The sequence below is a fragment of the Lissotriton vulgaris genome, chromosome 10 (genome assembly GCF_964263255.1).
Source record: "Lissotriton vulgaris chromosome 10, aLisVul1.2, whole genome shotgun sequence".
Classification (NCBI taxonomy): domain Eukaryota; kingdom Metazoa; phylum Chordata; class Amphibia; order Caudata; family Salamandridae; genus Lissotriton; species Lissotriton vulgaris.
This window is the reverse complement of record NC_141698.1, coordinates 495999505-496025120: the sequence shown is the minus strand read 5'-3', so window position 1 is coordinate 496025120 and position 25616 is coordinate 495999505. Positions and strand designations below refer to the sequence as shown.

The window sequence follows — 25616 nt, the reverse complement described above, 5'->3', positions numbered from 1 at the left end:
ATTTTAAAGAGGAGGAGGAGGGGGCGGGAAGAAGACCAGCTGCGGCCGATCCACGCCGCTAGGAATGCTGGTCCTCGCAGTCCTGCCTCTACCCCTGTTGACCAGATGACAGCTTGCAAGGGGCGCGTTGGTGCTCAAAGCACTTGAAGGGAGGCAGAAAGGATGTTCCCCAGAGAGAGTCTAAGCCTACGAGCGGCTCCCGCGAAGCGGGGGCCGCGAGGCGTGGCGAAGTGGCCAGACAGCAACAACACAGGAACAGCGCTTCTTTGCAGGAAGGGCCCCAAGGCTCACTCACTCCACACAGATTTTAAAGAGGAGGAGGAGGGGGCGGGAAGAGGACCAGCTGCGGCCGATCCACGCCGCTAGGAATGCTGGTCCTCGCAGTCCCGCCTCTACCCCTGTTGACCAGATGACAGCTTGCAAGGGGCACGTTGGTGCTCAAAGCACTTGAAGGGAGGCAGAAAGGATGTTCCCCAGAGAGAGTCTAAGCCTAAGAGCGGCTCCCGCGAAGCGGGGGCCGCGAGGCGTGGCGAAGTGGCCAGACAGCAACAACACAGGAACAGCGCTTCTTTGCAGGAAGGGTCCCAAGGCTCACTCACTCCACACAGATTTTAAAGAGGAGGAGGAGGAGGGGGCGGGAAGAGGACCAGCTGCGGCCGATCCACGCCGCTAGGAATGCTGGTCCTCGCAGTCCCGCCTCTACCCCTGTTGACCAGATGACAGCTTGCAAGGGGCGCGTTGGTGCTCAAAGCACTTGAAGGGAGGCAGAAAGGATGTTCCCCAGAGAGAGTCTAAGCCTACGAGCGGCTCCCGCGAAGCGGGGGCCGCGAGGTGTGGCGAAGTGGCCAGACAGCAACAACACAGGAACAGCGCTTCTTTGCAGGAAGGAAGCCTTGTCTTTTTAGTCTCTGTAACTCCCAACTCGGACACTGGCTGGCCAGTCTTCATTCTAGCTACTGGATGTGAGCATCATTACTTAATCCAGGGAAGAAAGCCTGGTCTAAACCAGTCATGTCAAAGTTCAACACATATATCCATCCCATTGTGTCAAAGGCTTTTACTACGCCAAGAACAGATAGTATAGTATTTCTCTGCCTGTACCAGGAAATGCATCACGTGTGTGATAAGTCTTAGATTCTGGGTAGTGCTTGTGTGCAGTACAAAACCACACTGGTTAGATCTCACAAGGCTCTCCACCACCTCAATGTATTCGCTAATGTCCTACTGAATATCACTATTTATCTTTGATACTGGGTGATATGATGCAGTCAGTTGGGACTCTAGCCGTTTACGGTTCCATTCTGATTAGGGCCTTCACCAAGGTATGCTGGAGTATTTTGTCATTCTGTTCATCTATTATCCCTACCAGGAGTTTCTTTCAGGGCATACATTGGCAGTTGTGATGTAAGTATGCCAGGAAGCCATCACTACCTGGTCTTTCTGCATATTTTGCATCTCAGTCACAACCCCATCTTTAGCCAAGTTAGCTTCTAGTCATTCTTTCTGTTCCTACTTGAGTTTAGGCAGTGCAAATCTAGTAATGCATTTACAATGTCATGATACAATTGTTGTGGTTGACTACATTCTATCTAAGTGTGTTCTAAGGTATCATTTATGCCAGTTTGTATGACTACTTTGCTGGCATTTCTCAGGCTGATCCATAGTTTTCTTATGTGTGGTTGTTCTTTCCTCTAAAAACAGACAGTCTGCTCTTTTTGTCCCCTTCCCAGTAAAGTTTCTGTCTGCAGTATTTTTTTTTCTTATCTATCTCATGTGCCCCCCAGGTGTCTCTAACCTGCACCAGTTCCTGTAATTTTCCGGAGTCTCTAGTCTTCATTTATAATCAACTTTGCTACTTGTGCTACCTGTTTATTAAGAGTTAGCTCCTGCTCAAATTTACCCAAGACACTGCAATGTTGCAAAAAGGCTTTAGGCCAAGATTGATGGAGCACAGATGCAGAGTGTTGTGTTTTTGATTTCAGGTCCAAGAGGAGGGGGGAAGAAACAAGCAATAACTGTAGGAAGGCCTCTAGCTGACCTATATTTCTTTTAAGAATAGCCAACGGCTTGAATGCACCCCACAAGAAGGAAAGATTTACTTTTCTATAATGAAATACATGTAGAAATAGCAATAGCTTTTGGATAACTAACATATTATTTTTGTTCATTATTTTTCATTTTCAAAAGGAATAAGAATTCATTTATAAACATGAAAAATTCACAAATAGCAAAGTTAGATAATGAAATTCATTCCCATAACAGAATTAACAAAAATAAAGTCAAAGACAGATCAATCATTATAACTACTATACCCTAGCACACTTATGCATAACCACAAAATACTCACTCCATGCCATACCACTCATTCTACCTAGCATACACAATGTGAAGTAAAAGTACAATTTATCAGAAACCATGGGAGTCCGGCAGTGAAAGAAAGTAAACAGATTTTTTAACCTGAAGATCATTTCATAAATGCATTTCTTAAATTACAACAATGTGTCAAAATCTCTGTATAGTTTAGTTGTCTCACATGTTCGTCACAGTTGTCTAATTAGGTCTTCACTGAGCGGATTTCCAGAAGGAAATGGTCGACGTAGGTTTCGGTGGGACATACATTCTTTTTGCTACCTTCATCAGGACCAATATATAAAAATGTATTGAAATGCTAAAATATAGGAGATGGAGTATCTGAAAAGACGAATGTTCAAACCTAGCTGTGGCTCTTATCAACCCAGGCCACTTAATGAGAGTTGCACAGTCCTCTTCTCATTTGTTCGAAAATCACAAAAGAGTGCTGAGTGGGCCAAATGGTTCATCAATATGTGGATTTATGTCCGTAAATCATTGGGTGTTAGCCACTCGTGGTTAGTTGAACGTGCAGGGTTTATAATCCAAGACTTCATGGAAATGTTTATGCTGATATTATCCGAAATCTATATCCGTCTCGCGTATGTCTAGTCACGACATGGTGTCCGCCGCGCCCGTTCCTACAGTTATTACTAGAATCCCTGATGAAATCCATTTTATTGGACGAAACACGATGGCCTGGGCTGAGAATATTCTATACGAAGAATAAAAACTTTTGTGAAAAACAGACATTGGCTCAAGTATTCTGAATGAAGAAATGAATTGGACTACAAATATATAAGGAACACCTACAGTTTTATGTTTGGACCATTATGTGAACTCCCACTGGCACGGTATCTTTTGGTCATTACTGTCATTTATTGTGTTTTGTCCTGCTAAAATGTGTTGCCATACATGGAAGTCATGCTTTCCATCCTCAGTACCACTGTTACTACATCGAACTTTGTCGCCCTGCTGATGGTCATGCTCCAGCTAGTTTAAAGGTAATGGTTAATCAAGTCTATGATCTTACCCAGGTGAGCCCTATCCTGTAACACGTCTGGTTTTAATACCCACATTGGTATACTTTCACTAGGTGGTCATCCAGTTTGTGATGTACAACAGTGATTGATCAGGCAAAAACCATCCGTGGGTATATGGCATGCACATATGTATATTGATCTCCAGGTGTTACTAACATACAGCCTGATATATTAGAGAATTATAGTATTCCTTCATTGTAGGGTGCAGGGGTTCTCAAGGCACGTGCCAGACCCACTCTATCTATTATATATTTCAGTGCAGTAGTCATTCCTGGTTTTAATTTGGTTTTAGGGTGTCACATCCATTCAGGGGTATTCGGAAGTCACGGGAAAGGAGGGGCCACTGTCTTCCACCTAGGGGATTGGGGTCATATGCCTCTGATCACCTGGGCCAGCCTGACTATGGCTCTGCAAACTGGGCCAGGTACAACCTCCCTCTTGAACAAAAGGCGAGATGGAGGTACAACCATTGCATATCCATAAACAAATAAGAGACACACAAAAAAATGCAATGGAGATGAAGGTTGTACCCAGCTTGGAAACTACCTCCTAAATCCTAAAATAGGTAAGTATGCCAGTTATACTGGATAAGGAAGCCTCATGCACATCTTGTGACATGTTTCATCATCAGCAACCTCACTCCACCCTGTTAAGATTATTCTACAGAGGCGGGTCCACCCTCATTACATTGGAGTTCTTTATAATGCAACCATTGGATAAAAAGGGGATTCCAGATAGAGTAAAAATATATTGAGATAAACTCACAGGAATACCATTAATAGTGGGTAGGTTGAGTATAACTAAAAAGACAGAAAGGGTGGATGAAGCCTAAGTGCAATGACCAATTCATCCTGATCAACCCAACATGTTTCTGCATACACTAGTGCCAAACAATGGCCGGGGACCTTTGTCATGTCTAATAAAATCCTTATTTCTAAAGCGACCTACAGAACACACTGTTGTGTGGGAAAATACATTTCTATTTCTACCTATTGCGCCTCCATCCCCAACTATAATCCTATGACATATAATCACAGTTGGACAGTTGGTGATGGAAGTAAAAAAGGTAGCATTTCCAGTATATCCCTTGAGGAATTCATGACTACAGGGGGTGCTGATCTCCCACTAGACCACAACGTGCCAACACCCCAGATTCAGGGTTCCTTATTCAAGCCCAATGCAGAGGTAGGAAATTTCTTTTCCTACACAAGTCAATTGTTCTTCTCTTCCATACCCGTAGAATTATAACTTCACAGAGAGAAATCGCTACAGCATTGTGTAGCTCAGCCCAGCTGGAGGTCCTTCAATCTACATCAATGACAGGTAGAGTCAAGATATTTGAGAATATGTCCTAATGTTATTTACAAGACTCGAATACCAGTTCTCCGCATGAGCTTCTACACTCTACAGTGCGTCAGCATGCTGGACTCTAACCATGTCGCACCCTGTCCCCTCAGTTAACATAATTGTAATCATATTTTATTCTTATACTTAACCTTCTGTGTCGTAGCCTACAGCTTAATTGCTCTCATAATTCTACATGGTAAGGCTCGTTCCCAGTATCTCACGGCAGAGGTTCACACTTCTTTGAGTGGTTCTTTCTATGTATAGCCCAGGCCCTCTTTGTTTGTGGCTTGTGCTCATTTTGTTCCCAATGTCCAATCTTTCCTAACCACTAATCTGGGGGAACACTACTGTTGTTCAGAGCAAGGTTATCTTACATTTTCTGCCATTGTCTCAATTTGTGTTTGATTTACACACAATGATCCGGCACTCCAACCAGTAATATAACTCTTATAATAAACACATTTTCAGAGATGAAGTAGCAGGTCGTGGTGCCTACTCCGTGTCATAATTTTTAAAGAAAGAAAAGAACATTGAATAAAGAAGTTACACCACGACCTGCTGATTCATCTCTAAAAATGTGTTTATTATAAGAGTTTATCTTACTGGTTGGAGTGCCGGATCATAGTGTGTACATTATTTTTTTATGGAGTGTTCGATAAGGGATGTAAGGGTATTGCGTCTCTGATCCTTGGCACCCGAACATATAACTGTAACCCAATTAGGGGATAGCTGCAGTCATAGTTACCCCATACCCTGCGAACTTCTATTAATCAATTTGTGTTTGAGTCTGTCCAACATTTCCATCCATTCACAGACCAATTCTGGATCACTGAATAACTGCTATCTGCCTTCAGTGTATGATTCCAAGTTTAAAAGGGTACTGCTGCATTTATTTCAGGTTCACAGCTGGAAGCTTTTGTTCCATCCCCTAGAATGATTTCCAAAGTCCTTACACCTTCTATGTGTATTGAGGGAAGATTGTAATCGGTCAGCACTCATATTGGGTTTTCCCCTTCTTCCTGATGTTGAGCAGTACTAGGTCTCGATCCCAGTAGTTCAATAGCTTTGCAATTATGGGTCTTGTGGTGGTGCAGGAGACCATGATAACACCAAATGCGCCCACTCGATGGAGAAGGCAGCAGAAATGCTCATGGGTTTGGGACCTTTATGATCCACCCTTCCAGTAACATCTTGGTTTATGGCTCTTCCACTCGTTCAGGAAATCCCAGAAAATTGAGGTTATTTCTTCTCAACATCTCTTCCCCATCTTCTGCTCTGAGCTCCAGTAAATGTCCTGGTCTTAATGTGTCTTGACTCTTTTTTTCAATTCCATGACATCAGGTTTTGACTGCCCCAATGTAGCCCCAGCCTCCTGGTCTCTAGATTCAGTAAGTCAGTTCTGAGTAAATTAGGTTCAATAGAAATAGTGTCTGCCCAGCAGACCTAAAGTTGTTAATGACTTTGGCGTATTTATGCAGAGTAAGGTTCCGGTGTGATTTTCTATATGCACCACTCTGGTTGTGATCTTTGTGCCCAAACTGCCTCTGGCGCACTTGCATATTGCTCTATTTTATTGTGTTGCTCTGCTGCATTTATCCCTGCCCACTGTTGCTACCAACTTTTTCAAATCTATGTGGTCCTGTTTAATCCTCCGTTCTGGCCTCTTCTGTAATGCAGTGTTCCTCCTTTATTTCAGCTTTCCCTTTGCTCTGTGTGGGCAATCAACTGTATATGCCGCAGGCATTTCCAACGAGTAGCTCATGAGCTACTGGTAGTTCTTCACTCAGCTGTCAGTAGCACTCCTATGTGCAGCCCAGCCTACTAAATTAAAGGCTAATAGGATAATTCAACATATGCATTCCAAAATTGAGAAGTGTGTATTAAAGATGACAATGTGTGCATTTTCTGAGCTCTTAAGATGATGTTTGGAGAAAAACTGTGGAATTTCTTAAATATATCTATATTATAAGTTGGTAAAAGCCTCCTTGCATAGCTGATTGATGCACTGAGGCAATCACCACTGGGAGTCTTGCATAGGGTGGCCACTAACATAATATTGTTTAAACAACACTAATAATATTAGTAGATCCGCATGATTTTGGATTGAACTCAAGTAGCTCTTGCTATAGAAAAGGTTGGAGACCCTTATCCTAGTAGCTGCTCACCTTTCAGTGTTTTCATTTGCATAGTTACTAAACCATTTGTTCCCACAGGATACCAGATTTTCAGTTTTTTGCACCTTTCCAGGATGCAGCAGAATTCTCACAGGTTCTCAGGAGCCCTTTAGTGAAGCATACCCTGCTTTTTTAATTTGCCATCTATATACGACTAGTCAAACATTGCAGTTGAGGAAGTCCACTGAGACAACTGCTATTCCTGCATGACTGTTGTGAGTATTGGATACACCCAGTGGCAGTAATGCATCCAGGTGACACAGCTCCTTCTGTGGTACTCATTTTGTGGGCAGTGCATGTTTGGGGGTGCGATGGTTACACCCAGTCATGCAGTAAGTTTGGTGGCATGTGCTACCGGTTCCACTGGTGAAATGGCCTGGAGACGTCCTTAAACACTTTTAGTTCAGCTGTCCTGTGTCTTTAAGATCATGATGACGTCCCAAGAGCTTGTGGTCTAGATGGCTTCCTCGGACAAGCTGAATAATCAAGGAGCTTGCTAGAAAGGATCTGTTCTGTTACAGCCTCCACATATTACGTCCAGGGTGCAACCAGCATTGCCTGAGCAGGGGACTGGTTAAATAATATGTCCTGGTGCTGTCACACACATTCGTCGGTCAGGTGCCTGGCAGGCATAAGTAGGAGGAGTTGGTTCAATTGTAACGACCAATCACACAACTGTATACACTTTACACTGTTAAAAACATAGTACAATTTAATGCTTAAAACCTTGACCACAGCGCAAATTCTGCTGCGGTGCTGGCGATTTATTGAGTGGAAGGGGTTCGGATGGCCCCCAGCCGTCCCCCGCATACACCCACTGTGTTGTCGGGGTTAATCTATAGAGGGTTGTCCATTTTTAATGACATTAGGCTAGAAGTATGAAAATACTACTTGACCTATACCTACATCATTTTACTAGAGTATACCCCAACAAGGAGCAAATTACATAATGTTATTTTTCTCTGTAAAGAAATAGATGCCCCTCGAATATTATTGATACACTTATTGTGATCTTTCAGATTAATAATTAGCTTGAACAAATGCGTGCATACAAATCAGTAAGACGCCGTATTGACTAGAGGTAAGAGCTCAGGGAGACAAGTTAGGAAACGGTTGGCAGAGCTGGAAATCAATATGCAAACCGCTCTGCGAGGCTTGAGTAAAGATTAACTGAGTGTCTAAGAAAATACTAATGGTAATCTCCAATCTCCATATTTATCTCCTTATACTCTCCATATTTATCTCCTTATACTCTAGGAACCCGGAAGTAAATAAGGGGTGTTCCTTGAAGGAAGAGTGTGCGTAACAGCCACCATTAAATTTTAAACTACGAAACATTTGCGGATCAATTTGGATATTAAAGCGGTTTTTAATTAAGGTCGGCATTATGTTGGGTGGTTTAGAGTAACGGTAGTAACAACAAAAATATAGGGGACTAAAACAATGTATTTTAAATCTCTACAGCTAAAGGGCAGTCACCCAATAGACACGAGTGCCAGCTAGAAGGACAGGATTTCCTGAATTGGGGACACACGTCGCCATTAAATTTAGTAAGTAGGGGCTTCAGATATAAAAGCTTCAAATGAGCCTAGAACAGAGAGAAGATGACCATAATACAGCTTGTCGATCTGTTCCCACAGAGCAGAGTAACATTGAGAAGAACATCGCAATAAGTGGGAAAGAGGGGACCACACAAATAATAACAGAAAGTAAGTGTGAGTCTCTATATTGATAAAAGCCTGTATGGTAGTTTCCAGAGAAGTCTGTTAACATAATTAACTGAGCCAGATGATTGTCTTAACACTGGCATTATATTTATGTATCTTAACTCAAGGCGGGCCAGAATTAAAACAAAGGTAATGGAATGGAAAAGGATATAAGCCATAGAAGTAGAAGTAGTCCATAGAGGAGTCTATTAATCCAGCTGACTAATCCAGTTGATTATTTCAACACTGGTATTACACCTATATGTGTTTGAATTCAAGACGGCCCATGACTACAGTATAAGCAACGGAATGAAAAAGTATAGAAATAATGAGTGGTATGAATGAGATGAGGCAATAGAAGTAGAGGTATTGGCACAGAATGTTTTTTATGAACTCATGTAATTTGATTTATATTGAGAAATGTCGAAGAATTATTATTATTTTTAATTGAGGACAATCATATGGGTAATACCACAGATAGGGACATGACATAATCACATGGAAAAAAAAAAGATGTGAATTGTAATATAATTGCATCCATTTGTATTTCTGGATTATACAAAGACGGGAGTAAAAGTTACGGTCTTGAAAAAGAAGGTGTTACAAGATAAAACCTTCGAAACGCGTTGACGCAACCAATTGGGCCACAAATGTAATTGCTGTACTATCACCTTAGATGGTCACTAATATGTGGTAACTAATGGGGTGTATAGGATACAAAATTGTGAAACGGCATCCAATTGTGGCATCTAATGACAAAGAGTACTGTCTGCACAAACTCTCGTAGGATATTTTGTTTATGTCTAAATGTTATTTTGTTTACCCACATGATATTGTTTATGTGTTTTTAATATGCAAAAGTGACTATGATGTTTGGAACTCATAGAATGTTTTTATTTGTACATTTTTAGAGATTTTGTGCCAATACTTGGGTTATTTAGAGTGCAATAGTAGCGGGAGGAGGTGACTACGGAGTGTGTAATACAGTTATGTGAATGAGTGTTGAGGAATTGAATTGAACTCAGAGGACATTCTTTATAAAGTATCTGCAGAGATCTACAAACCGATGTCTGCATATTTGCGCACCTTCACTTCACCCAAAGACAGAGATGTCTTCCTAAACCCTAATTACGTCACTTCTCTCACCCCTATAATGTTCAGGACATTCTTTCATGAATTGAGAGAGCGCTGGTGCTGGGAAGCCCGATTTCTTACCGAAACCCGGAAACTAATAGAATCAGGTACTCCCTACCTGGGGGAGATTCGAACTCCAGGTTTTCCGTCTCCGATGTTTGAATCACACTGATCCGATTCCGGTGCATAAAGGTTTGCACCACTTCAAACATCTCTTCAGCATGGTCACACCGAAAGGCAAATATCCCTGCAATTCAACAACAGGCAGTGTATGAAGCCCATGGGTATTCACAGTGTCATTTACAACGTTTTCTCTCTTAGACAAACACATAACTAGAGCAAATACATCTTCTAGTTTCCATTTTGTTGCCCGAGCTGCAGTGTAAGCCATTAGGGTGGACAAGCTAAGTAAGGCCTGAGACACATTTCTAGCTGTGGTTTGGCTCAGGAGGACCCATGCTAAAGTAGAGCCCTGCCATGCGCCCCTCTCAAACCACAACAGAACCAGGCGCACTATCCCTCCCCCTCACCAATGCAGTTTTGTTTGGAAACATTACCATTAATTACAGTTGTTCAAAACAGTCATAAATGAATGTGATATAATGTAACACTTGCACACGATTAACCACTAAACCTAAACAAATGTTTTAAGGATTTTTAGATTTCTTTTTTTTTTTTTCTTTTTTTTTTCAGGCTAACTTTAGTTAAGGATTTATGTGTACTTACAATGTGTGGTTATACATGCACAGCTGTAACTTAAAAATAACTGCAAAATGTGAGCAAAAGAATTCTAATAGTTTTACATGAGGGTTATTATTTCGTTTTGATGTCACATTTTTTGGTAGAGCGGCTTGTGTTTTGGTTCTTAGGGCCGAGTCTGAACACTGGTTGGGTTCCCTCTGTGCAGCTGCTGGCTTACCCGCATCTATACACCATTGAAAAACAAAGTGGGAGCGTTTGGGTTTGCATGCATGTCCCTCAAACATGTGAAACCACTTTATGGTAGAAAAAATGGTCACCCAGTTTCATAACTGAGATTTGACATGGTACCAGTCAGCATTAGCCTAAGTCACTTCGCACAGTTCTTCTAAACCAGCTCATTCACAAGCATCTCACAAACCTGGGGCACAAAATTCTAAAGTCATACTCCTGAACTTAGTAGGTTCTCCATGAATCTGACCACTGGGAAACTACAGAGTTATTCACAGATTCTGCTATTATGTTTCCTCTGCTCAAGACCACTCTAAATGAACGGTAAATATTCTACAGGTGTAAAACGGAACAATGGGAAATACATAATCTACTGTATTACTCTTACTAGGATTCATCTACTAATGCCTTGATTAAAAGAGCCTTCTTAATTGAAATTCCGTGTGCCAACACCTATTGGTGCATGGAAGGAAATTGCAAATGGTATGATTTTTTTTTGCGTCTGCAAGTCTCAGGTCGCTTTACTCTTACTATCTGCTTCGTGGTCTGTTGCATTCATGTTAGGCCCCACCGCACTGACCCAGCCTACCAGACCATCGTCTAGGGCGGTGCCTTGGTTTAATCATAGGACCACTTGCTCTAGCGGAACTTTTTACTTGATTCCACTCCACCTGATGAACTCAGTCCATACCTCGGTCGATCTTCCAGACTTGCATTCAATATCTAGAAAAGTCCAATTTACCACTTTAAGCCAGTCCATAACGCATGGGGGAGATGGATACATCCAGCGTTTACAGATCTCCCTCCTAGCTAAGAGTATCAGATATAACAAGAGGCCTCTTTGCTCCCTGCTCAATGGACTACATAAAGTCATATCCACCCCCAATAGCACCAATAAGTGGCTTAATGTTCTAGTAACCACCAGGATGTCCTTTAAGATACTCTCAAAGTCCACCCAGAATGCTTTAATCCCAGGACAGGTGAAAAAGACATGCTCTTGGTTAGCTCTTAGGAGATCAGACCTTCTACATTGGAGGATGGGCTAAGATACACACTTCACAATCTTTTGGGGGGTTCAAAATAATCTGTTAATAGTGAACAAGTGATATTGCTTGAGATTTTCTGGCTTAACCACCAAATACAATCATTTCAAAGAGTTTTGCCATATTGGTTGTAGGCCCACTCCCTGGAAAATATCTTCCTACACCAGATATGGGGACATGCTATTCTTGTCTTCAGCCTCCAGAAGTTTCCAGTACCACATAGCGACCTCCTTACTTTTGGATCCCACATCCTGGAGTTAGGACTCAAATTCCTAATCCCACTCACCCCGGTCTCCTAGCCGAAATCGTGAGCCAGGAAGGCAGCTGCACATATTTCAACCTTGATAGGGAATCTCCGGTTTAAGCTCGCAAGACATCCCAGGATAATACCCTGTGCATGGTCATCAATTCCTCCCAGGTAGTAGTCCCTGCCAGACTTAGTGGAAGACTCAGCCCATCCTTCATACATTCTGGGATGCCAAGGTGTTAGACTTGGCAGTCTCTAGTTGGGAGAGGTATACACTTCTGACAAATAGGGACTGACCTCCTCTAGTCAGGGCAAGGGGATCACACACTTAGATAACCCCTGCTCACCCCCTTGGTAGCTTGGCAGAGCAGACAGGCTTATCTCAGAGGCTTTGTGTTAAGCATTTATGACCACATACAGTAATAAAGTGAATACACTAAAAATGGACACGACACAGTAGTATTATAAAAATAAGGATTTTTATATAAGGCTTAGCACAAGACCAAATAACGACAAAAATATACCACAATCTCAATAAATACTCTTGGAAGGAAAAATAATAGTTCAAGTGTAGTTTCTTCTTAGCACAAAGTCTTTAGTATAAAAGTAACTCTTCTTCTTTAAAACACAGTTCTTGGCAACAATGTAACCCACACGGGAGTCACACGACGTCGAGGCAAAGTTAATCCAAAGGGTTCGGCGTCGACCGCGAGGAGCGCTACGTCGAGCCCGGAGTCACACGGACCCCCACAACACAGTACCTTGGAAAAGCGAAGCACACGATGATCAGCGGCGTCGAGATGTCCGGCGTCGCGTCTTCGGCGTCGATCCGGCCTCGGAGTCGGGGCGACCTGCAGCGGCGTCGACAGATGTCAGGCAGGAGCAGCGCTCACGAGGCGAAGCAGGATACGGCGTCGTCGTCGATGTCGATGATGTCGCAAGAGTGAGCAGTGCTCACGGTGTCGAGAGGGCTCGAAGTCGATGCGATCAGCAGCGGTGCAGACACGGGGTCACTTGGAGCTGGATCCGAACTTGCTACTCACTGGCGTTGCTGCTGGCGTCGATCGGGCCCGGCGGCCGGCGTCGAGGAAGCGGGACACTGGAGCCGTTACTCACGATGTCGAGCTGGATTCGGCGGCGTCCGTCGGCGTCGAGATTGCTGGTTTCTTTCAGAGGTGCTGGATTCACAAGTTCCAGCAACCAGCACTTTAAGCAAATGATGAAGTCCTTTAGCCCTGTGACTTCAACAGGAGACTGGCACTCTTCCAGTCCTTGGAGATTTTCTTAGCAAAGTTTGAGAGTACACACACAGTTTCTCCCTCCTGGTTCCTTGGCAAAAATAAAGAAGCAATGCAGGATTCCCCCCAGCAAACAGCACACTGGCAGAAGGGGTAGGCAAGTCCTTGGATCAGCAGGCTTCTTGTCCTTGGTTTCAGGGTTCCTTGTCAGAAGTGATCTAAAGTCTTGGTTCAGGGGTCCTTCTCTTATACCCCTTTTTGGCTTTGATCCCTTTGTCCATGCAGGGGAATTTCCCAACATCCTGGGTCTGTTGTGGGTGTAGCCAGGCAGAGGCACCTGGCCTATTTACTGAGCAGGGCTGGGTCCTCAGACGCCCAGCAGGAGGTGGAGCCAGCATTGTCACTGGCAGGAGCAGAGCTATCGGCCTCCTGGTAGGAGGTGGGGCCAGGATCGTCCATGGCAGGCACAGAGCCATCAGTCGCCTTGCAGGAGGTGGAGCCAGCATTGTATCAGGCAGGGCAGGCTATCAGAAGCTACTCTCCCCCTACTCTCAATGCAAATGTCCCACTCAACCCACACTGACTCATCAGATCTCTGGAGCCACCCAGCTCCTGTCACACACACACCAAACCAGCAGAAACCAGAAATAGTTAGACAAGAAAATAGCCACTTTCTAAAAGTGCTATTTTCAAACCCAGAGTCCAATAACCATCCACACAAACGGATGCGTAATTAAACCCCGAGTTCAGGGATACCAAACTCGACATTGCACCATGCTCCCCGAGCCAGCTAGGATTATAGCCTTAATAACCCAGGCAGCCCATTCTAACTAATGGAGAGCAGGTTACCTTACAATAGTGAAAAACGAATATGGCTGTAATTCACTATTAGTACATGCCAACTTGGTCAGGCTTGTCCTACCTTATGCTTACAATGCACCCTGCCCTCAGGCCTACCATAGGGGTGACTGACAAGAAGTTAAGGGAAGGTTTGGGGACTGGCAAGTAGGTGTACTTGCGCAGTCAGCGTGACAGTACCAGACTGCACGTAGGTCTAGCAATGGCAGACCTGTAGACATACTTTTACTAGGCCGCTCTTGTGGGTGGCACAACATGTGCTGCAAGCCCACGAGCAGCATTTGTATTTACAAGCCCTGGCACTCCTGGTACACTAGACTAGGGACTGACAGTAAACCAAATAAGCCAAACATGGAATTCAATCAATACAGTAATTTAACATAGGGAGCACTTGCACTGTGGCACTGATCAGCAGTGGCACAGTGCCCAAAGCATATACCAGCAAAAACATCGTCAACAGAGGAGGCAAACAGAAAAAAATGGAGGAGAGACTCAAGCCAATGATGTCAGGTCTAACACAAGGGAATCTCATATAGGTGCAAAATCGGAATAATATCTAATACTCAGGATCTTGCTCACCCTGCACCAAAGGTTTAATGCTGTCTTTAGAACCTTCAATTGTATGTTTTTGAAAACTTTCGGGGCTCAAAACTTATACAAAAATCCAGTAGTTCCAAACTCCCTGATAATTTTTGATAAAAGCATTCCCCACACTGAACAGTCTGGCTTACTCAGTAGCATCCAGAAGTTTTTAAACTGAAAAGCTATGCAATACCAATTCAGGCCCAGGAGGGCCAGGCCTCCTTTCTCAAGCCTGCGCCTCAACTTTTTCCATGCCAGCCTTGCCCTGCGAGAGGCCCATATAAAGCTAGTTATTTTCCCCTGGATCTGATCAATAATTGATCTTCGAAATGTTAGGGGGATTGAATGAAAAAGGTAAGTTAGTTTGGTAAGGATTGACATCTTGAGGAATTCACATGCCTTTATATTGTTAATGGCAAGTTCTTCCATCTAGACAATAGAGCATCTACCTCCTTTGCCACCCTTTTCAAGTTATATAATGGTATTTCATCCTTAGGGTTGACAATAACAATTACTAGATATTTTATCTCTACCCGTTCTTCCCCCTCCCCTCTAGCCTTCTATATTCCAACACATTGCTTCCAACTTATAGTTATTCACCAAGTATTCGGACAAGTCCACAAACTGAGCCGTCAGTCTCTCCACGCTATAGTTTGAACTGGGTCGGATGTACAAATGCATAAATTATCAGGTTGTCGGCGTATGGTGCAATCTTACTGCTAAGAGAGGGGGAGAAGAAAGGGATAACCTGATTGTCTCTTCTGAGTAGCTGTGCAAATGGCTCAATATAGATTTCAAACAAAAGAGACGATAACGTTTCTGAATCATAGAGATGAAACAGGGGCTACATCCCAATATGTCCAAGATCCCCCACAAGTATGCCCAGCAGACCTGGTCGAATGCCTTGGCCACATCTATTGTGCTCACGGCCAGAGGGGTCGAGTGAATCGTGGCAAGGTCAATAATTCCAGCCAACTGCTGCGTGAGTTCATGGATTTGCCGCTTTGGCACAAATCCTTTCTGTTTCGGATGAATCAGCTGGGGAACTAACTTAGCCAATCTCAATGCCAGGATGCTTGTGAAGACTTTATAATCTGCATTCAACAGGGAGATTGAACAATAGGAGTCTGCCTGATTCTTAGCAGGTTTTAAAACCAACACAATTGTGGCCTCTTTCCACACATTTGGGATCTGACCCTGCCCCCTTGATATATTGAGTTAAATAATGGTTCCCATTCTAACACATCTCCTCTACTAGAAGCTTGGAGAATTTTGATGGAATTGCATCCGGACCAGCAGCCTTCCCATTCTTTATACATAAGAGGTGCTCCCTAATTTCCCCCCTTGGTATTGGTGCTTCCAAACAATCTCTACCCTCCTTGTGAGCCCCGGAAGCTCTACACTTTTCAACCAATCTCTAAGCCTCTCTGAGTGTAGGTAAGCCTCCTCAGCGTATAGTTTAGAGAACGGGAGAGACCAAGAGGGCCTTCATTTCTTCAACCTTATTCGAAACCTCTCTCTGCGAGTTGACGACCAATTCCCTGATGTCATTCCTAGACTCCTCAACCCTCGCCTTCCAGGCCAGCAATGCCCCCGCTTTCTCCCCATATTCAAATTGTCTCAAGCAACTGGTTTACCAACGCTCTCTACACTTCGTATCCAATTTGATTTTGTAATTTAACCTTAGCTCCTCCAACTGGTTTAATAACCTCTCCCCATCCGTGTCAAGCTCCAAACTTTGCTGCTGCATCTCGGCCTCCAAGACCCCCACTCTTTCCTCCAATCTACTAAATTCTGCTCTTGCAACCTTTTTTTTTTTTTTTAAGTGTGCCTGACTTTGCAAAACCCCTCTAATATAGGCATCAAAAGCATCCCAAATTAGCGGTAAAGGAGGTGGGGGGCAGAGAGGTGAGACGGGGGGGAAAATCGACAATGGCTTTTTTTAGGATGGAGACAATGGCAGGATCTAGGATAGCACTTTTTAACGTCCACCTTGCGTTATGTCTGTCCCCATAATACTTAAGAGACATACTAACTGCAGTATGATCCAAGATGAGCCTCTGTAGCAGGTTGACCTCTTATTTTGCCCACCAGAGCTCTATCCACAAAGAAATAATCCAACCTAGAAAAGTTTCCATATTTTTTTACTGTTTAAAGTAGCCCCTCCTTGGGCCCTTTAAAAATCCCCATGCATCTATGAAGCCGATGTCATGAAGCATGCCATTGAGAGCCCGTCTCGTCCTGGGGGCTTGGATACAATTCCCGCACACATCAGAGTTGTCAGAACCCACCTACCTGAGCTCCCCTCATTATTAGAATCGCCACTCCCCTACAGTGCTCTGCCTGGTCCGAAACTGCATAACTCTCCACCCATCCTAATTTAGAAAAATTAGTCTACTCTCACTAGCCGTTAGATGAGACTCTTCCAATAGGATAATGTGAGCCAGAATTTCTTCTAGATATCTCATCACCAATCTCGGCATGCCTTTAATTCTGAGAACATTAACGTTCAACGTTAAGATAGCTCTTTGCTACCCCCCCCCATCCATCATCTTCAACAATTTCAAGCCATTTCTTCAGATGCGTTATACTAGGTCGTCCAGCAATAAGCAGACCCTCCAGGATTTCCCAATTTGCAAAACAAATTGCAAAATCCTCACTTATGCAAAAAGGCACCGCTTTTTACAAAAGCGCCGCGAGATCTAGCAACACTGGGCGGGATACTGCTCGCATTCAAGCTGGTGCCATTCACAACGTGGCTGTCACACCCAGCGCTGCCAACCAAACCCCTCCTGCTGGACCGTTGGCCGGGTGCAGGAGACTTTCCAGACTGGGACGAAGGCAGACAGCCCGACATCTTGCTGGAGTATATTTTTTACTGCCCGTAAACCTCCAGCTAATCAACGAGTTCCTCCAAGGTTTGTATGATGCACTATTTTTGAGCAATGACAAAAAAGATGTTAATATTGTACTGTGAGGATATAGTAATGGATATCAGTACAAACCTCTAAAACATGACATAAAATGTGCTGCGATGCCTTATCCTTGGCACTAAAAAAACACAAAGAAACTAACATATTTCTCCATAAAATTACTGCAGACCAGCTCAGTGCCCATCAAAGGCAATGGAGGATGTGATATAAAACAGGAAAGGAAGAGCTGGTAAAATGTGAGCTGCCTCAGCCTTACGGTCACAATCAGTTGAAGTGACCATTTCCTTTAACCAGTTTCTGATGTGGTTCTTTTTTTTTTGCATCTCTTTGTCTCTTTTTCCAAACTTTTGCTCCTAGTAAGATGGTTTTGAACTGTTTGACTCCTTACTTCCACAGTAACTAGAAAGTAGGTGATATGCTGTATTTAGGCCTCCACAGCGAAGCGTTGACTTCCCCAGAGATACAGGGAAGCTAATGTCATGAGTGAATGCAGTGTTGGACCTAGAAGGTAGGCAGGGTTATTCTTCAACGTTGTTCTTCAATAGTTAATTATCTATAGATAACGGACCTTGTCCATCTTTGCTACTAGTTTCCATGCATTAGTCCAAGCTCAGTATTACTCTTTTCTTTCTCTCTGCAGTTTGGGCTCTGTCTTGGAGTCATCATTTTGTTTAGAATTGGCCTTACTTATTTTCAGAATGTCACATTGACTTGGTGGCACGGATATGTCCCTGAATATCGAAGCTAGAAAATGGAGTTATGCCAATACCGAGGGCAAAATATCAAAGATGTCATAGAAGATGTCATGAGTGATGTAATATGTGGGATAATTACCAGTGTGTGGCAAGGGCGTGAGTTAAAGTTACCTTAGGCAGACCGTCCAGGATTTCGCGAGGGGAGGATTACTTTAGATTTCCGTTTTCTTTGGGATACGGCTGCGCAGGACTAGTGGTGATTAAATCATGTCATTTTTTCCTGCCAAAATCCACAGAGGATATAATAATTTTAAGTTTTAATTCATAAATCAGAGGCGGTTCAATAATACATTAAGACTCATCTTTGTCAGAGCTATGTAGCCGTAAAGCGCCAAACGCAGAGTAGCGTCGTGGAGAGACAGACACTTATTACTGCAAATATTGCCCCTCCCTTCTATGCACCAGCAGCAACAGTTATTTACATACAGAACAAGGTTTCCAGGGCAAGGGGAGTCAGTGAAGGGGTAACAACTCTGTACCCTGGCAAAACAAGAGCCCACCATACACTTCAGTATTCCATATTAACCCCCAGCAAAATGGTCAAATAATCCCATTTGCAGCCCAGTGCTTCTATAACCTCGGCACACCTCATGCACCCCAAATATTTGAGGCACCCAATATTTTACTAGCCACGTGCAACTTAATCAAATTATGACCGTAAATCCCTAGCTTTGAGAGATGGGTATCCTGTGGCTCAGGCAGATTGTAATTTTTGCAAAAACCACAACCATTGTTTACATGGCGAAGCTAAGATTACACTTAGATCTGCTAGTTCCTGAGTATGTTGTTTAGCCAATGGGACACATCTGTGACACTGACCACTTTTATTACAGTAGAAAACAGCTTCTACTGTCCTCCACTAGGCCACATGTCCTTCAACACATCACACTTAGGTAGATCGCCTATTATTCACGACGCCTCATTCGACAGGGTGACAGCGCCAGATAAAATATTCCAGAGACATCAATGCCATAGCCCTCTCTTTGCAGACTTTATTTAAACCTTCACTTCTCCTGCACACTCTTGTTTCTATCTCTTGGTAGACACACGCCATCAGAGTTGTACTTCATTGCCAGTCCAAATTAAGAGTAGAGCGTCAATATATTGTTTCCAAAGGGTTATGTTGTTGCAATATGGATTATTCTCATTGAAGATCTTGTATGGCTAGGTCTGGTGCAAAGCTTGCGCCCATTGCAACACCTTTGGTTTGCAAAAAGAAATCTCCCTAAAAGATGACGAAATTCTTCATCATTGCGATTTCTAGTAGAGTCAAGATGAAATTAGTGGGAACCTGATGGGGTTGGGGTCTGTTGTCTAAGACCACCCGTATAACTTCCTGACAAGGTTTTTGGGGTATGCTACTTTAAAGGGACACAATGTCCATAGTGACCAATAACTGTTTTGTTGGGTCAAAGGCCAATTTGTCTACTAGGCGAATTGTTTGCATGGTGCCTCTAAGGTAGGACTTAGTTGGTTCGGCACAGGGTTTAAGGTAGAAGTCAGCATATTTACACAGTGGTTCCAGGATGGAGTCAGAGCCCGATATAATTGGACGACCAGGGGGGTGTAGAGAGTACTTGTGAACCTTTGGTAGGGTGTAAATCGTATTTTTTCTGCGTTGTTTCTTGTTGAGGAAATTGCATTCAAATTCAGAGAGGTATCCCTCCTCAAGTCCAACATCCGTGGTCCTTTTAAGGAGTCTAGCAAGTTCTTAAGTTGGGTCATTAGTAAGTTTGGTCAGAAGTAAGTTTGGTGTAACTGACTCCATCAGAGATTTGCATTTCTATCTCAGATATGTAGTCAGAGGTGTTCTGAATCACAATAGCGCCACCTTTGTTCGCTGATTTTATCACTATATCCTTACTCACTTTCAAAGATATTAGTGCTCTGCGTTCTCCCTGGGAGATGTTAGAGTTAATGTACTTCTTTTGGGAGATCAAACTCCTAACATTTCTCATCACTACTTGCTCATAAGCGATTATCGCATGAGGCATGAGGTGTGTAAGTGGTGTGAAGGTGGAGGAATTTCGCAACCCTGTGTTCGAGGGAGTTGGAAGTATGGGACCTTTGTGCACAACACACATAGAAGTAGCACATGAGATGTGCTGTTTGAGAGTGAAATATGTGCACACAAACATTTAGTAGTTAATAAACACCAATCACGTTTGGCAATGATGTATGTTATTTATTTCATTTGGTAAGATCAGGACAGCAGGTTCCTCGCCTTGTGAATACCCCTGGGCACCAAACTGGATCCAGAGATTTTTAAGAGTATTGCTAATGCGTGCAAGCAGGTGGCATCATGAGATTACGCACTGGCTTCATCTCGCCCCAGAAGTTACATTAGTGTCACACATAAGTGCCGCCCTGTGTGCAGATGTCGGCTCCTTTCGAGCATCCCCAAACCTATACCTCAACAAACGTTTTCCTTCAAATTTTTTTCCACTGTGTGAATAAAAACATGTCCTCAACGAAACCTACAGAATTTAAGCCTTCTAGGGACTGACAGAGCCCCATGTAGCATATCTTTGGTGTTTAGAGTCATTGCACGGTTTTAAGTCTGGTGAAGACTTTGCTTGGATGAACCCCAAAGCAATTCAGAGCTGCCAAGCCAAACTCTGTTTGTAAGCACGAAGAGAAGTCTTGTGGTACATTGCCACTCCCATTCAAAGTAGAGTACAGACACACTCCTGCTTTCGAGTTTGTTCCAACGAAAAATCTTCCTTGCTAGGTAATCCTCCAGTAAGCCGAAGTCCCAAAAAAACCACAAGAAAACTAATTAGTATTATTACCTATCCCGCCACTCACGATCAGAGAAGTTGTGTGGCAGTTAAGGTGACTTCTGGCCTTGGTCTTCTACCAAGGAACTGATTCGCCTACCTATCCCGATGCATCCTGAATTTCCAGTTCCATCAGCAATGTTGCAGTAGATAGAGGACTTTGAAGAAACCATGTTGTGATTATCTGCCCCCTTCCGTCTCTCTTTGGTGTGCCTTCAGGCTTCCAGTCTTATTCTGGGCAGATTCATCCTCAATGCTATCTGCGTCTCCTGACCCAAATCCAGGGCCCTTGCCCTACCTGAATTTGATTCCAGTACCAAGATTAGCCTGGTTCTTGTCACGTTGATGCTAGCAACGCGAGAGGAGGACAAGATTGTTTTTTCTGATGCTGAATCACATCTAACACAACCACAACCAAAGTCACATGCAAAGGACCTGAAACAACCATTCTCACTTCATTTAGACTCAGAGAGGACATTGCCTAACCTAGGAGTTACCAGCAAGCACTTCACAAACGTTTTGGATTGGATTCTGATTGCAGCCCACATGGCCTAGGCAATGACAATGGAAATGTTGGGGATGAAGTGTCCCACTACTATGATGATGACAACCTCCTAATGGATTTACAAAAGGCCAGTGGTAGAGGGTTGTGTGGCCCCTCTGGTCCCTTGACTGAACAATCAGCATAGTTTGCTGCAGTGGTCAAGCATGTGGCTTTAGTTTGAGACTTGTAGCTATTATGCATAGGACATACAACTAACATATTGACAGAGGTTCTGCTGCCTGGCCAGGCTTGGACAGCCACATTTGCCTTTTAATGAGGTCCTCACAGACATGTTAATGGGCACTTGGGCCAAGCCTTGTTCTTGCCTGCCATTAAATAGGTGGTTTGCCAGATGCCGCAGACCTGCTCCAGGTGACCCTAGCTTCCTCCCTCAGCATCCAAGTCCAGATAACCTAGTTGTCCAAGCATATACAAGTAGGGTGAACCCGAAATTATTTTCTACAACTCCTCTCAATAGGGAGTCGAAATTAGTGGAGGCATTTAGGGAAAATATGTTTTCCTCTGCTGGTCTTGCTCTTCCTTCTGCTAATGCTAGCTGTTTCCATGGATGATACTCTCATGCATTCTGGGAAGCGGTCTGTGAGATCTTGCTGACTGCCCAATCTAGCACACATCATTAAGGCTGGCCAAAATGCGGAGAAGTCATTCTTTTAGGACTGGACACTACTGACTATTAAGCAGGGCAGTTGGTATCAGTTTAGTGCTTCAGCGCAACACGTGAATAAAATCCACAGGTTTTTCATGTGATGCCTAGGTGTCATTAATCAATATGCCATTTGGCGGTACTGGTCTCTTTGTACACAAAGCAGACTCGTCACTGGAGCACTGTAAAGAAAGAAGGGCCACAGCATGCTCCCTTGTCCTTTGTGTGCACATGCAGCAGTATCCTCAACAATTCTGCCCCTTTCAGGCTTTGAAAGGGGTATGGTTTACAGACATTGTCATGGACCACCGCCTCAGCAGCAGGACCACCTGGTCCTTTCAAGGCCAGGGTCAGGGGTACAGGGCAGCAGGGACAATGTACTGCCCAGTCTTCCGCCTGGGGGAAGGGGGAGGAGGCCAGAAAGCCCACTAGACACTGTAGATAATTTGCCTAAAAATAAGCTATGGGGTGGGGTTGTCCACCATGCGAAAGGTCAGGTCCCCACCCCAAAAAAGATTCCTTTTGCCCTGCCTGGGAGATAGAGTAGGGGGTTTTGACACCAATCTGTGCCCAAACTGGGTGTGGGCATAAAATCTGAGTTTCTCAACTATCCAATGATACCTCCCTTTTGGTACAATTTCCTTGGAGTTTGGAAAACAGGGCTGTTTTCATTTCCCTTCATGCTCCCAGGGAAACTAGGATGTGGTTTCATGGGTCGGGCTTGCCAATGATATGATTGCATCATTAATGAAATTGCTTCATGGTCAGGAGTGTCACACCTCCCTCGGTTGGAGTATAGGAATCTCAAGCTCTGAACCAAGAGAGTGATGGGGGGGCGCATCGGAGCAGCAAACAGCTGTTGCATCCATGCCGGAAGCTTCGACATGACCTCCACGTTTATGGCATCAGGTTGGGAAGGGAGGTGGAGGTTGGCAGGGAACACAAAAAGAAGAAGGAATTCTATCTGATGCAGACAAAGACATGTATATATGAGGGAAAGAGCTGTGCAGTTGATTGGGAGTCTTATCCAAGCTATTGAGTTCCAAGTTTGAACCATTACTCATCATTTGGAAAATTTTTAGACTGGTACCAATTGGCAAACCCTCTATACAGCACCTCCCGGACTGATTACCTATCTGTTTCTACCTGGATTGCTCACTAATTTGTTGATATTCATACTAGAAATTGAAATTTTTCACTGGCCAGGAGCAGCTATCACTTGTTGCTGTACAAAATATTGCCTGACCAAGTGCTAAACTATTTGGATTTAGCTTCTTTTAAAATTATTTCTAGACAGAGTCCTCTGCTTAGTAACTCCTAGAGTTATTTTCCCCAGAGGGATCTCTAGTAACTCCTAGAGGTTTATTTTCAATTAACTATGTAGCTGTACTCTATTTGTACAGCAGAACATCAAAATATTGCTTTCTGGTGGATTTATTTGCTTGAAAGAACTAAGAGGATACAAAAGGCAATGGGGTGATCTGTTAGAGTCCAAAGTTGTCCAATCAGCTTCCCAAGTGCCAGCTGCAACAGTTGGAGGTGGGGAATATGAACGAATTCCCCAATTTGTTCCTTTACAGGTCGCAGACACTAAGTGAAGAGAAATTCCTCCTTCATTAAGAGGAATAGGTCACTCAATATGAACACAGGTTTGGCAATTGCTTTTGCGTTGAATAACTCATTAGATCATCTAGAAAACTAAATGCCTCCATGTATCCTCTCCACATTGAGAAACACTATTAATTCCAGAAATGATGGCACACTTTGCGATTCCTATGGGTTTGGTAGAATTTTAAACAGAATGTTTATTTTGTTTTAAAAGTGTTTCTTGAATTAGAGAAATACAGTAGGCCGCTCATGTGTGCTCTACTCATGCATCATTTTGTCTGAAACGGAGGGAATGCAGGCGTTGAATTCAACATTGACCTGTAAAACAGTCATGTAAGAAAACAGGGCTTTTTGTTGATGTCCCCCCAGTTTTTGCCCCATTTGAACTATTAGATGCAGGTTTTCGACTCGGACAATGTTGAGGCCTGGTCGCCAGGGTCCAGTGCCAGAGCTCTTTTCCAAAAACTGTTATGTGTGAATTGGCAATCCCAATTGACAGACTTCAACCCTTTATAAATCCCCAGTATATTGTGCCAGGGATACCCGGGGCATAGGTGCTAAAGGGATCCACTGGACTGCTGCATGGTTTTGTGCCACTTTGGATGAGAAAGCAAAAGACACACAGATGATGGACGGAAAGCAGAGCAAATCAAACATTCACCCCAGTCAAGAGATTTGGGTTAGATTAATCATTATTTTGTTCAACATGCCATCCCAGTTTAGACCCAGACATATGAGAACCGTCCAGCCCGAACTGCTAAACCAGGTCCTTCGTGGACTGGAAACGAGCATTCTGGGACCAGTTTCAGGGCATCACCCCTCACCAGCCAGGAGAGCTTAAATCCAGTGGCACAGTGAGTCCAGGACCCATTACTGGGCATACCCAAAGCACTTCGAGCGAGAAAGCAAAATACACCCAGATGATGGGCGGAATGCAGAGCAAATCAAACATTCACCCCCAGTCAAGAGATCTGACCCAAGCAAACTACTGACAGCACTCCTGCCATTGCAGACTGTAGGAGCAATGTAAACTGCTAGAACTCAACAATGCCCCCCATCATGTGTGGCACAGCCAAATGCACTACTTTTAGTATTTGTCAGTCACCTCTAGAGAAGGCCTCCTATGCTCAGGATGCAGGGTGCAGTATATTAATAGTGTTGACATGTAGGTACAAGCTTATATGTCTCTATAGGTGTCTTTACCATTAAAGTACACTATATGTGATAGGCAGTGGGGCTTGCACCTTGGCAGACCCAGGTTGTTTAAACAATGTGCCTGCTCTCCCCTGACACGCATCTAGAATCCAGGAAGGCTGGCATGCACCAAGGTGGCACCTCAGTGGCTACCCACCTGGTTGCCCCAGCTTCATTGTGCTCTGACTGACCTGCCCATGCATGTCTGCATGCTGCAGCAGCCAAGCCAGGATTCTGACCTCCTGCCAGGCAGTGGGATCAATTCCAGTAGTCGAGAACAAAGGCTGGGCAGGAAGGAGTTCACACCTCCCTTTCCCCAGAAGGCTAGTGAAGTGATACATCAGAGTGGTGAGCTTCAAAGGCTGCACCACCTTCGATATGCATCTGGGCTGCCCCCTGAGGAGGACACAGCCCTGCCTTTGACCCAGGGAAATTAGGTATGGAGGAGGTGAACACCTACAGAAAGGTTGGCCCAAGCTCCAGGGTG

At 43.9% G+C, this 25616-nt stretch overlaps 1 protein-coding gene across 1 annotated transcript in view; it reads right to left on the bottom strand.

Moving 5' to 3' along the window:
* Positions 1-25616, bottom strand: part of LOC147685445 (fibroblast growth factor receptor substrate 2-like) — a 160181-nt gene that overhangs the window by 51429 nt on the left and 83136 nt on the right. Inside the window, exon 4 of the mRNA XM_086939785.1 lies at positions 9872-10000. Coding sequence (XP_086795911.1) covers positions 9872-10000 — 129 coding nt within the window. The remainder of the gene's footprint in view (positions 1-9871; positions 10001-25616) is intronic.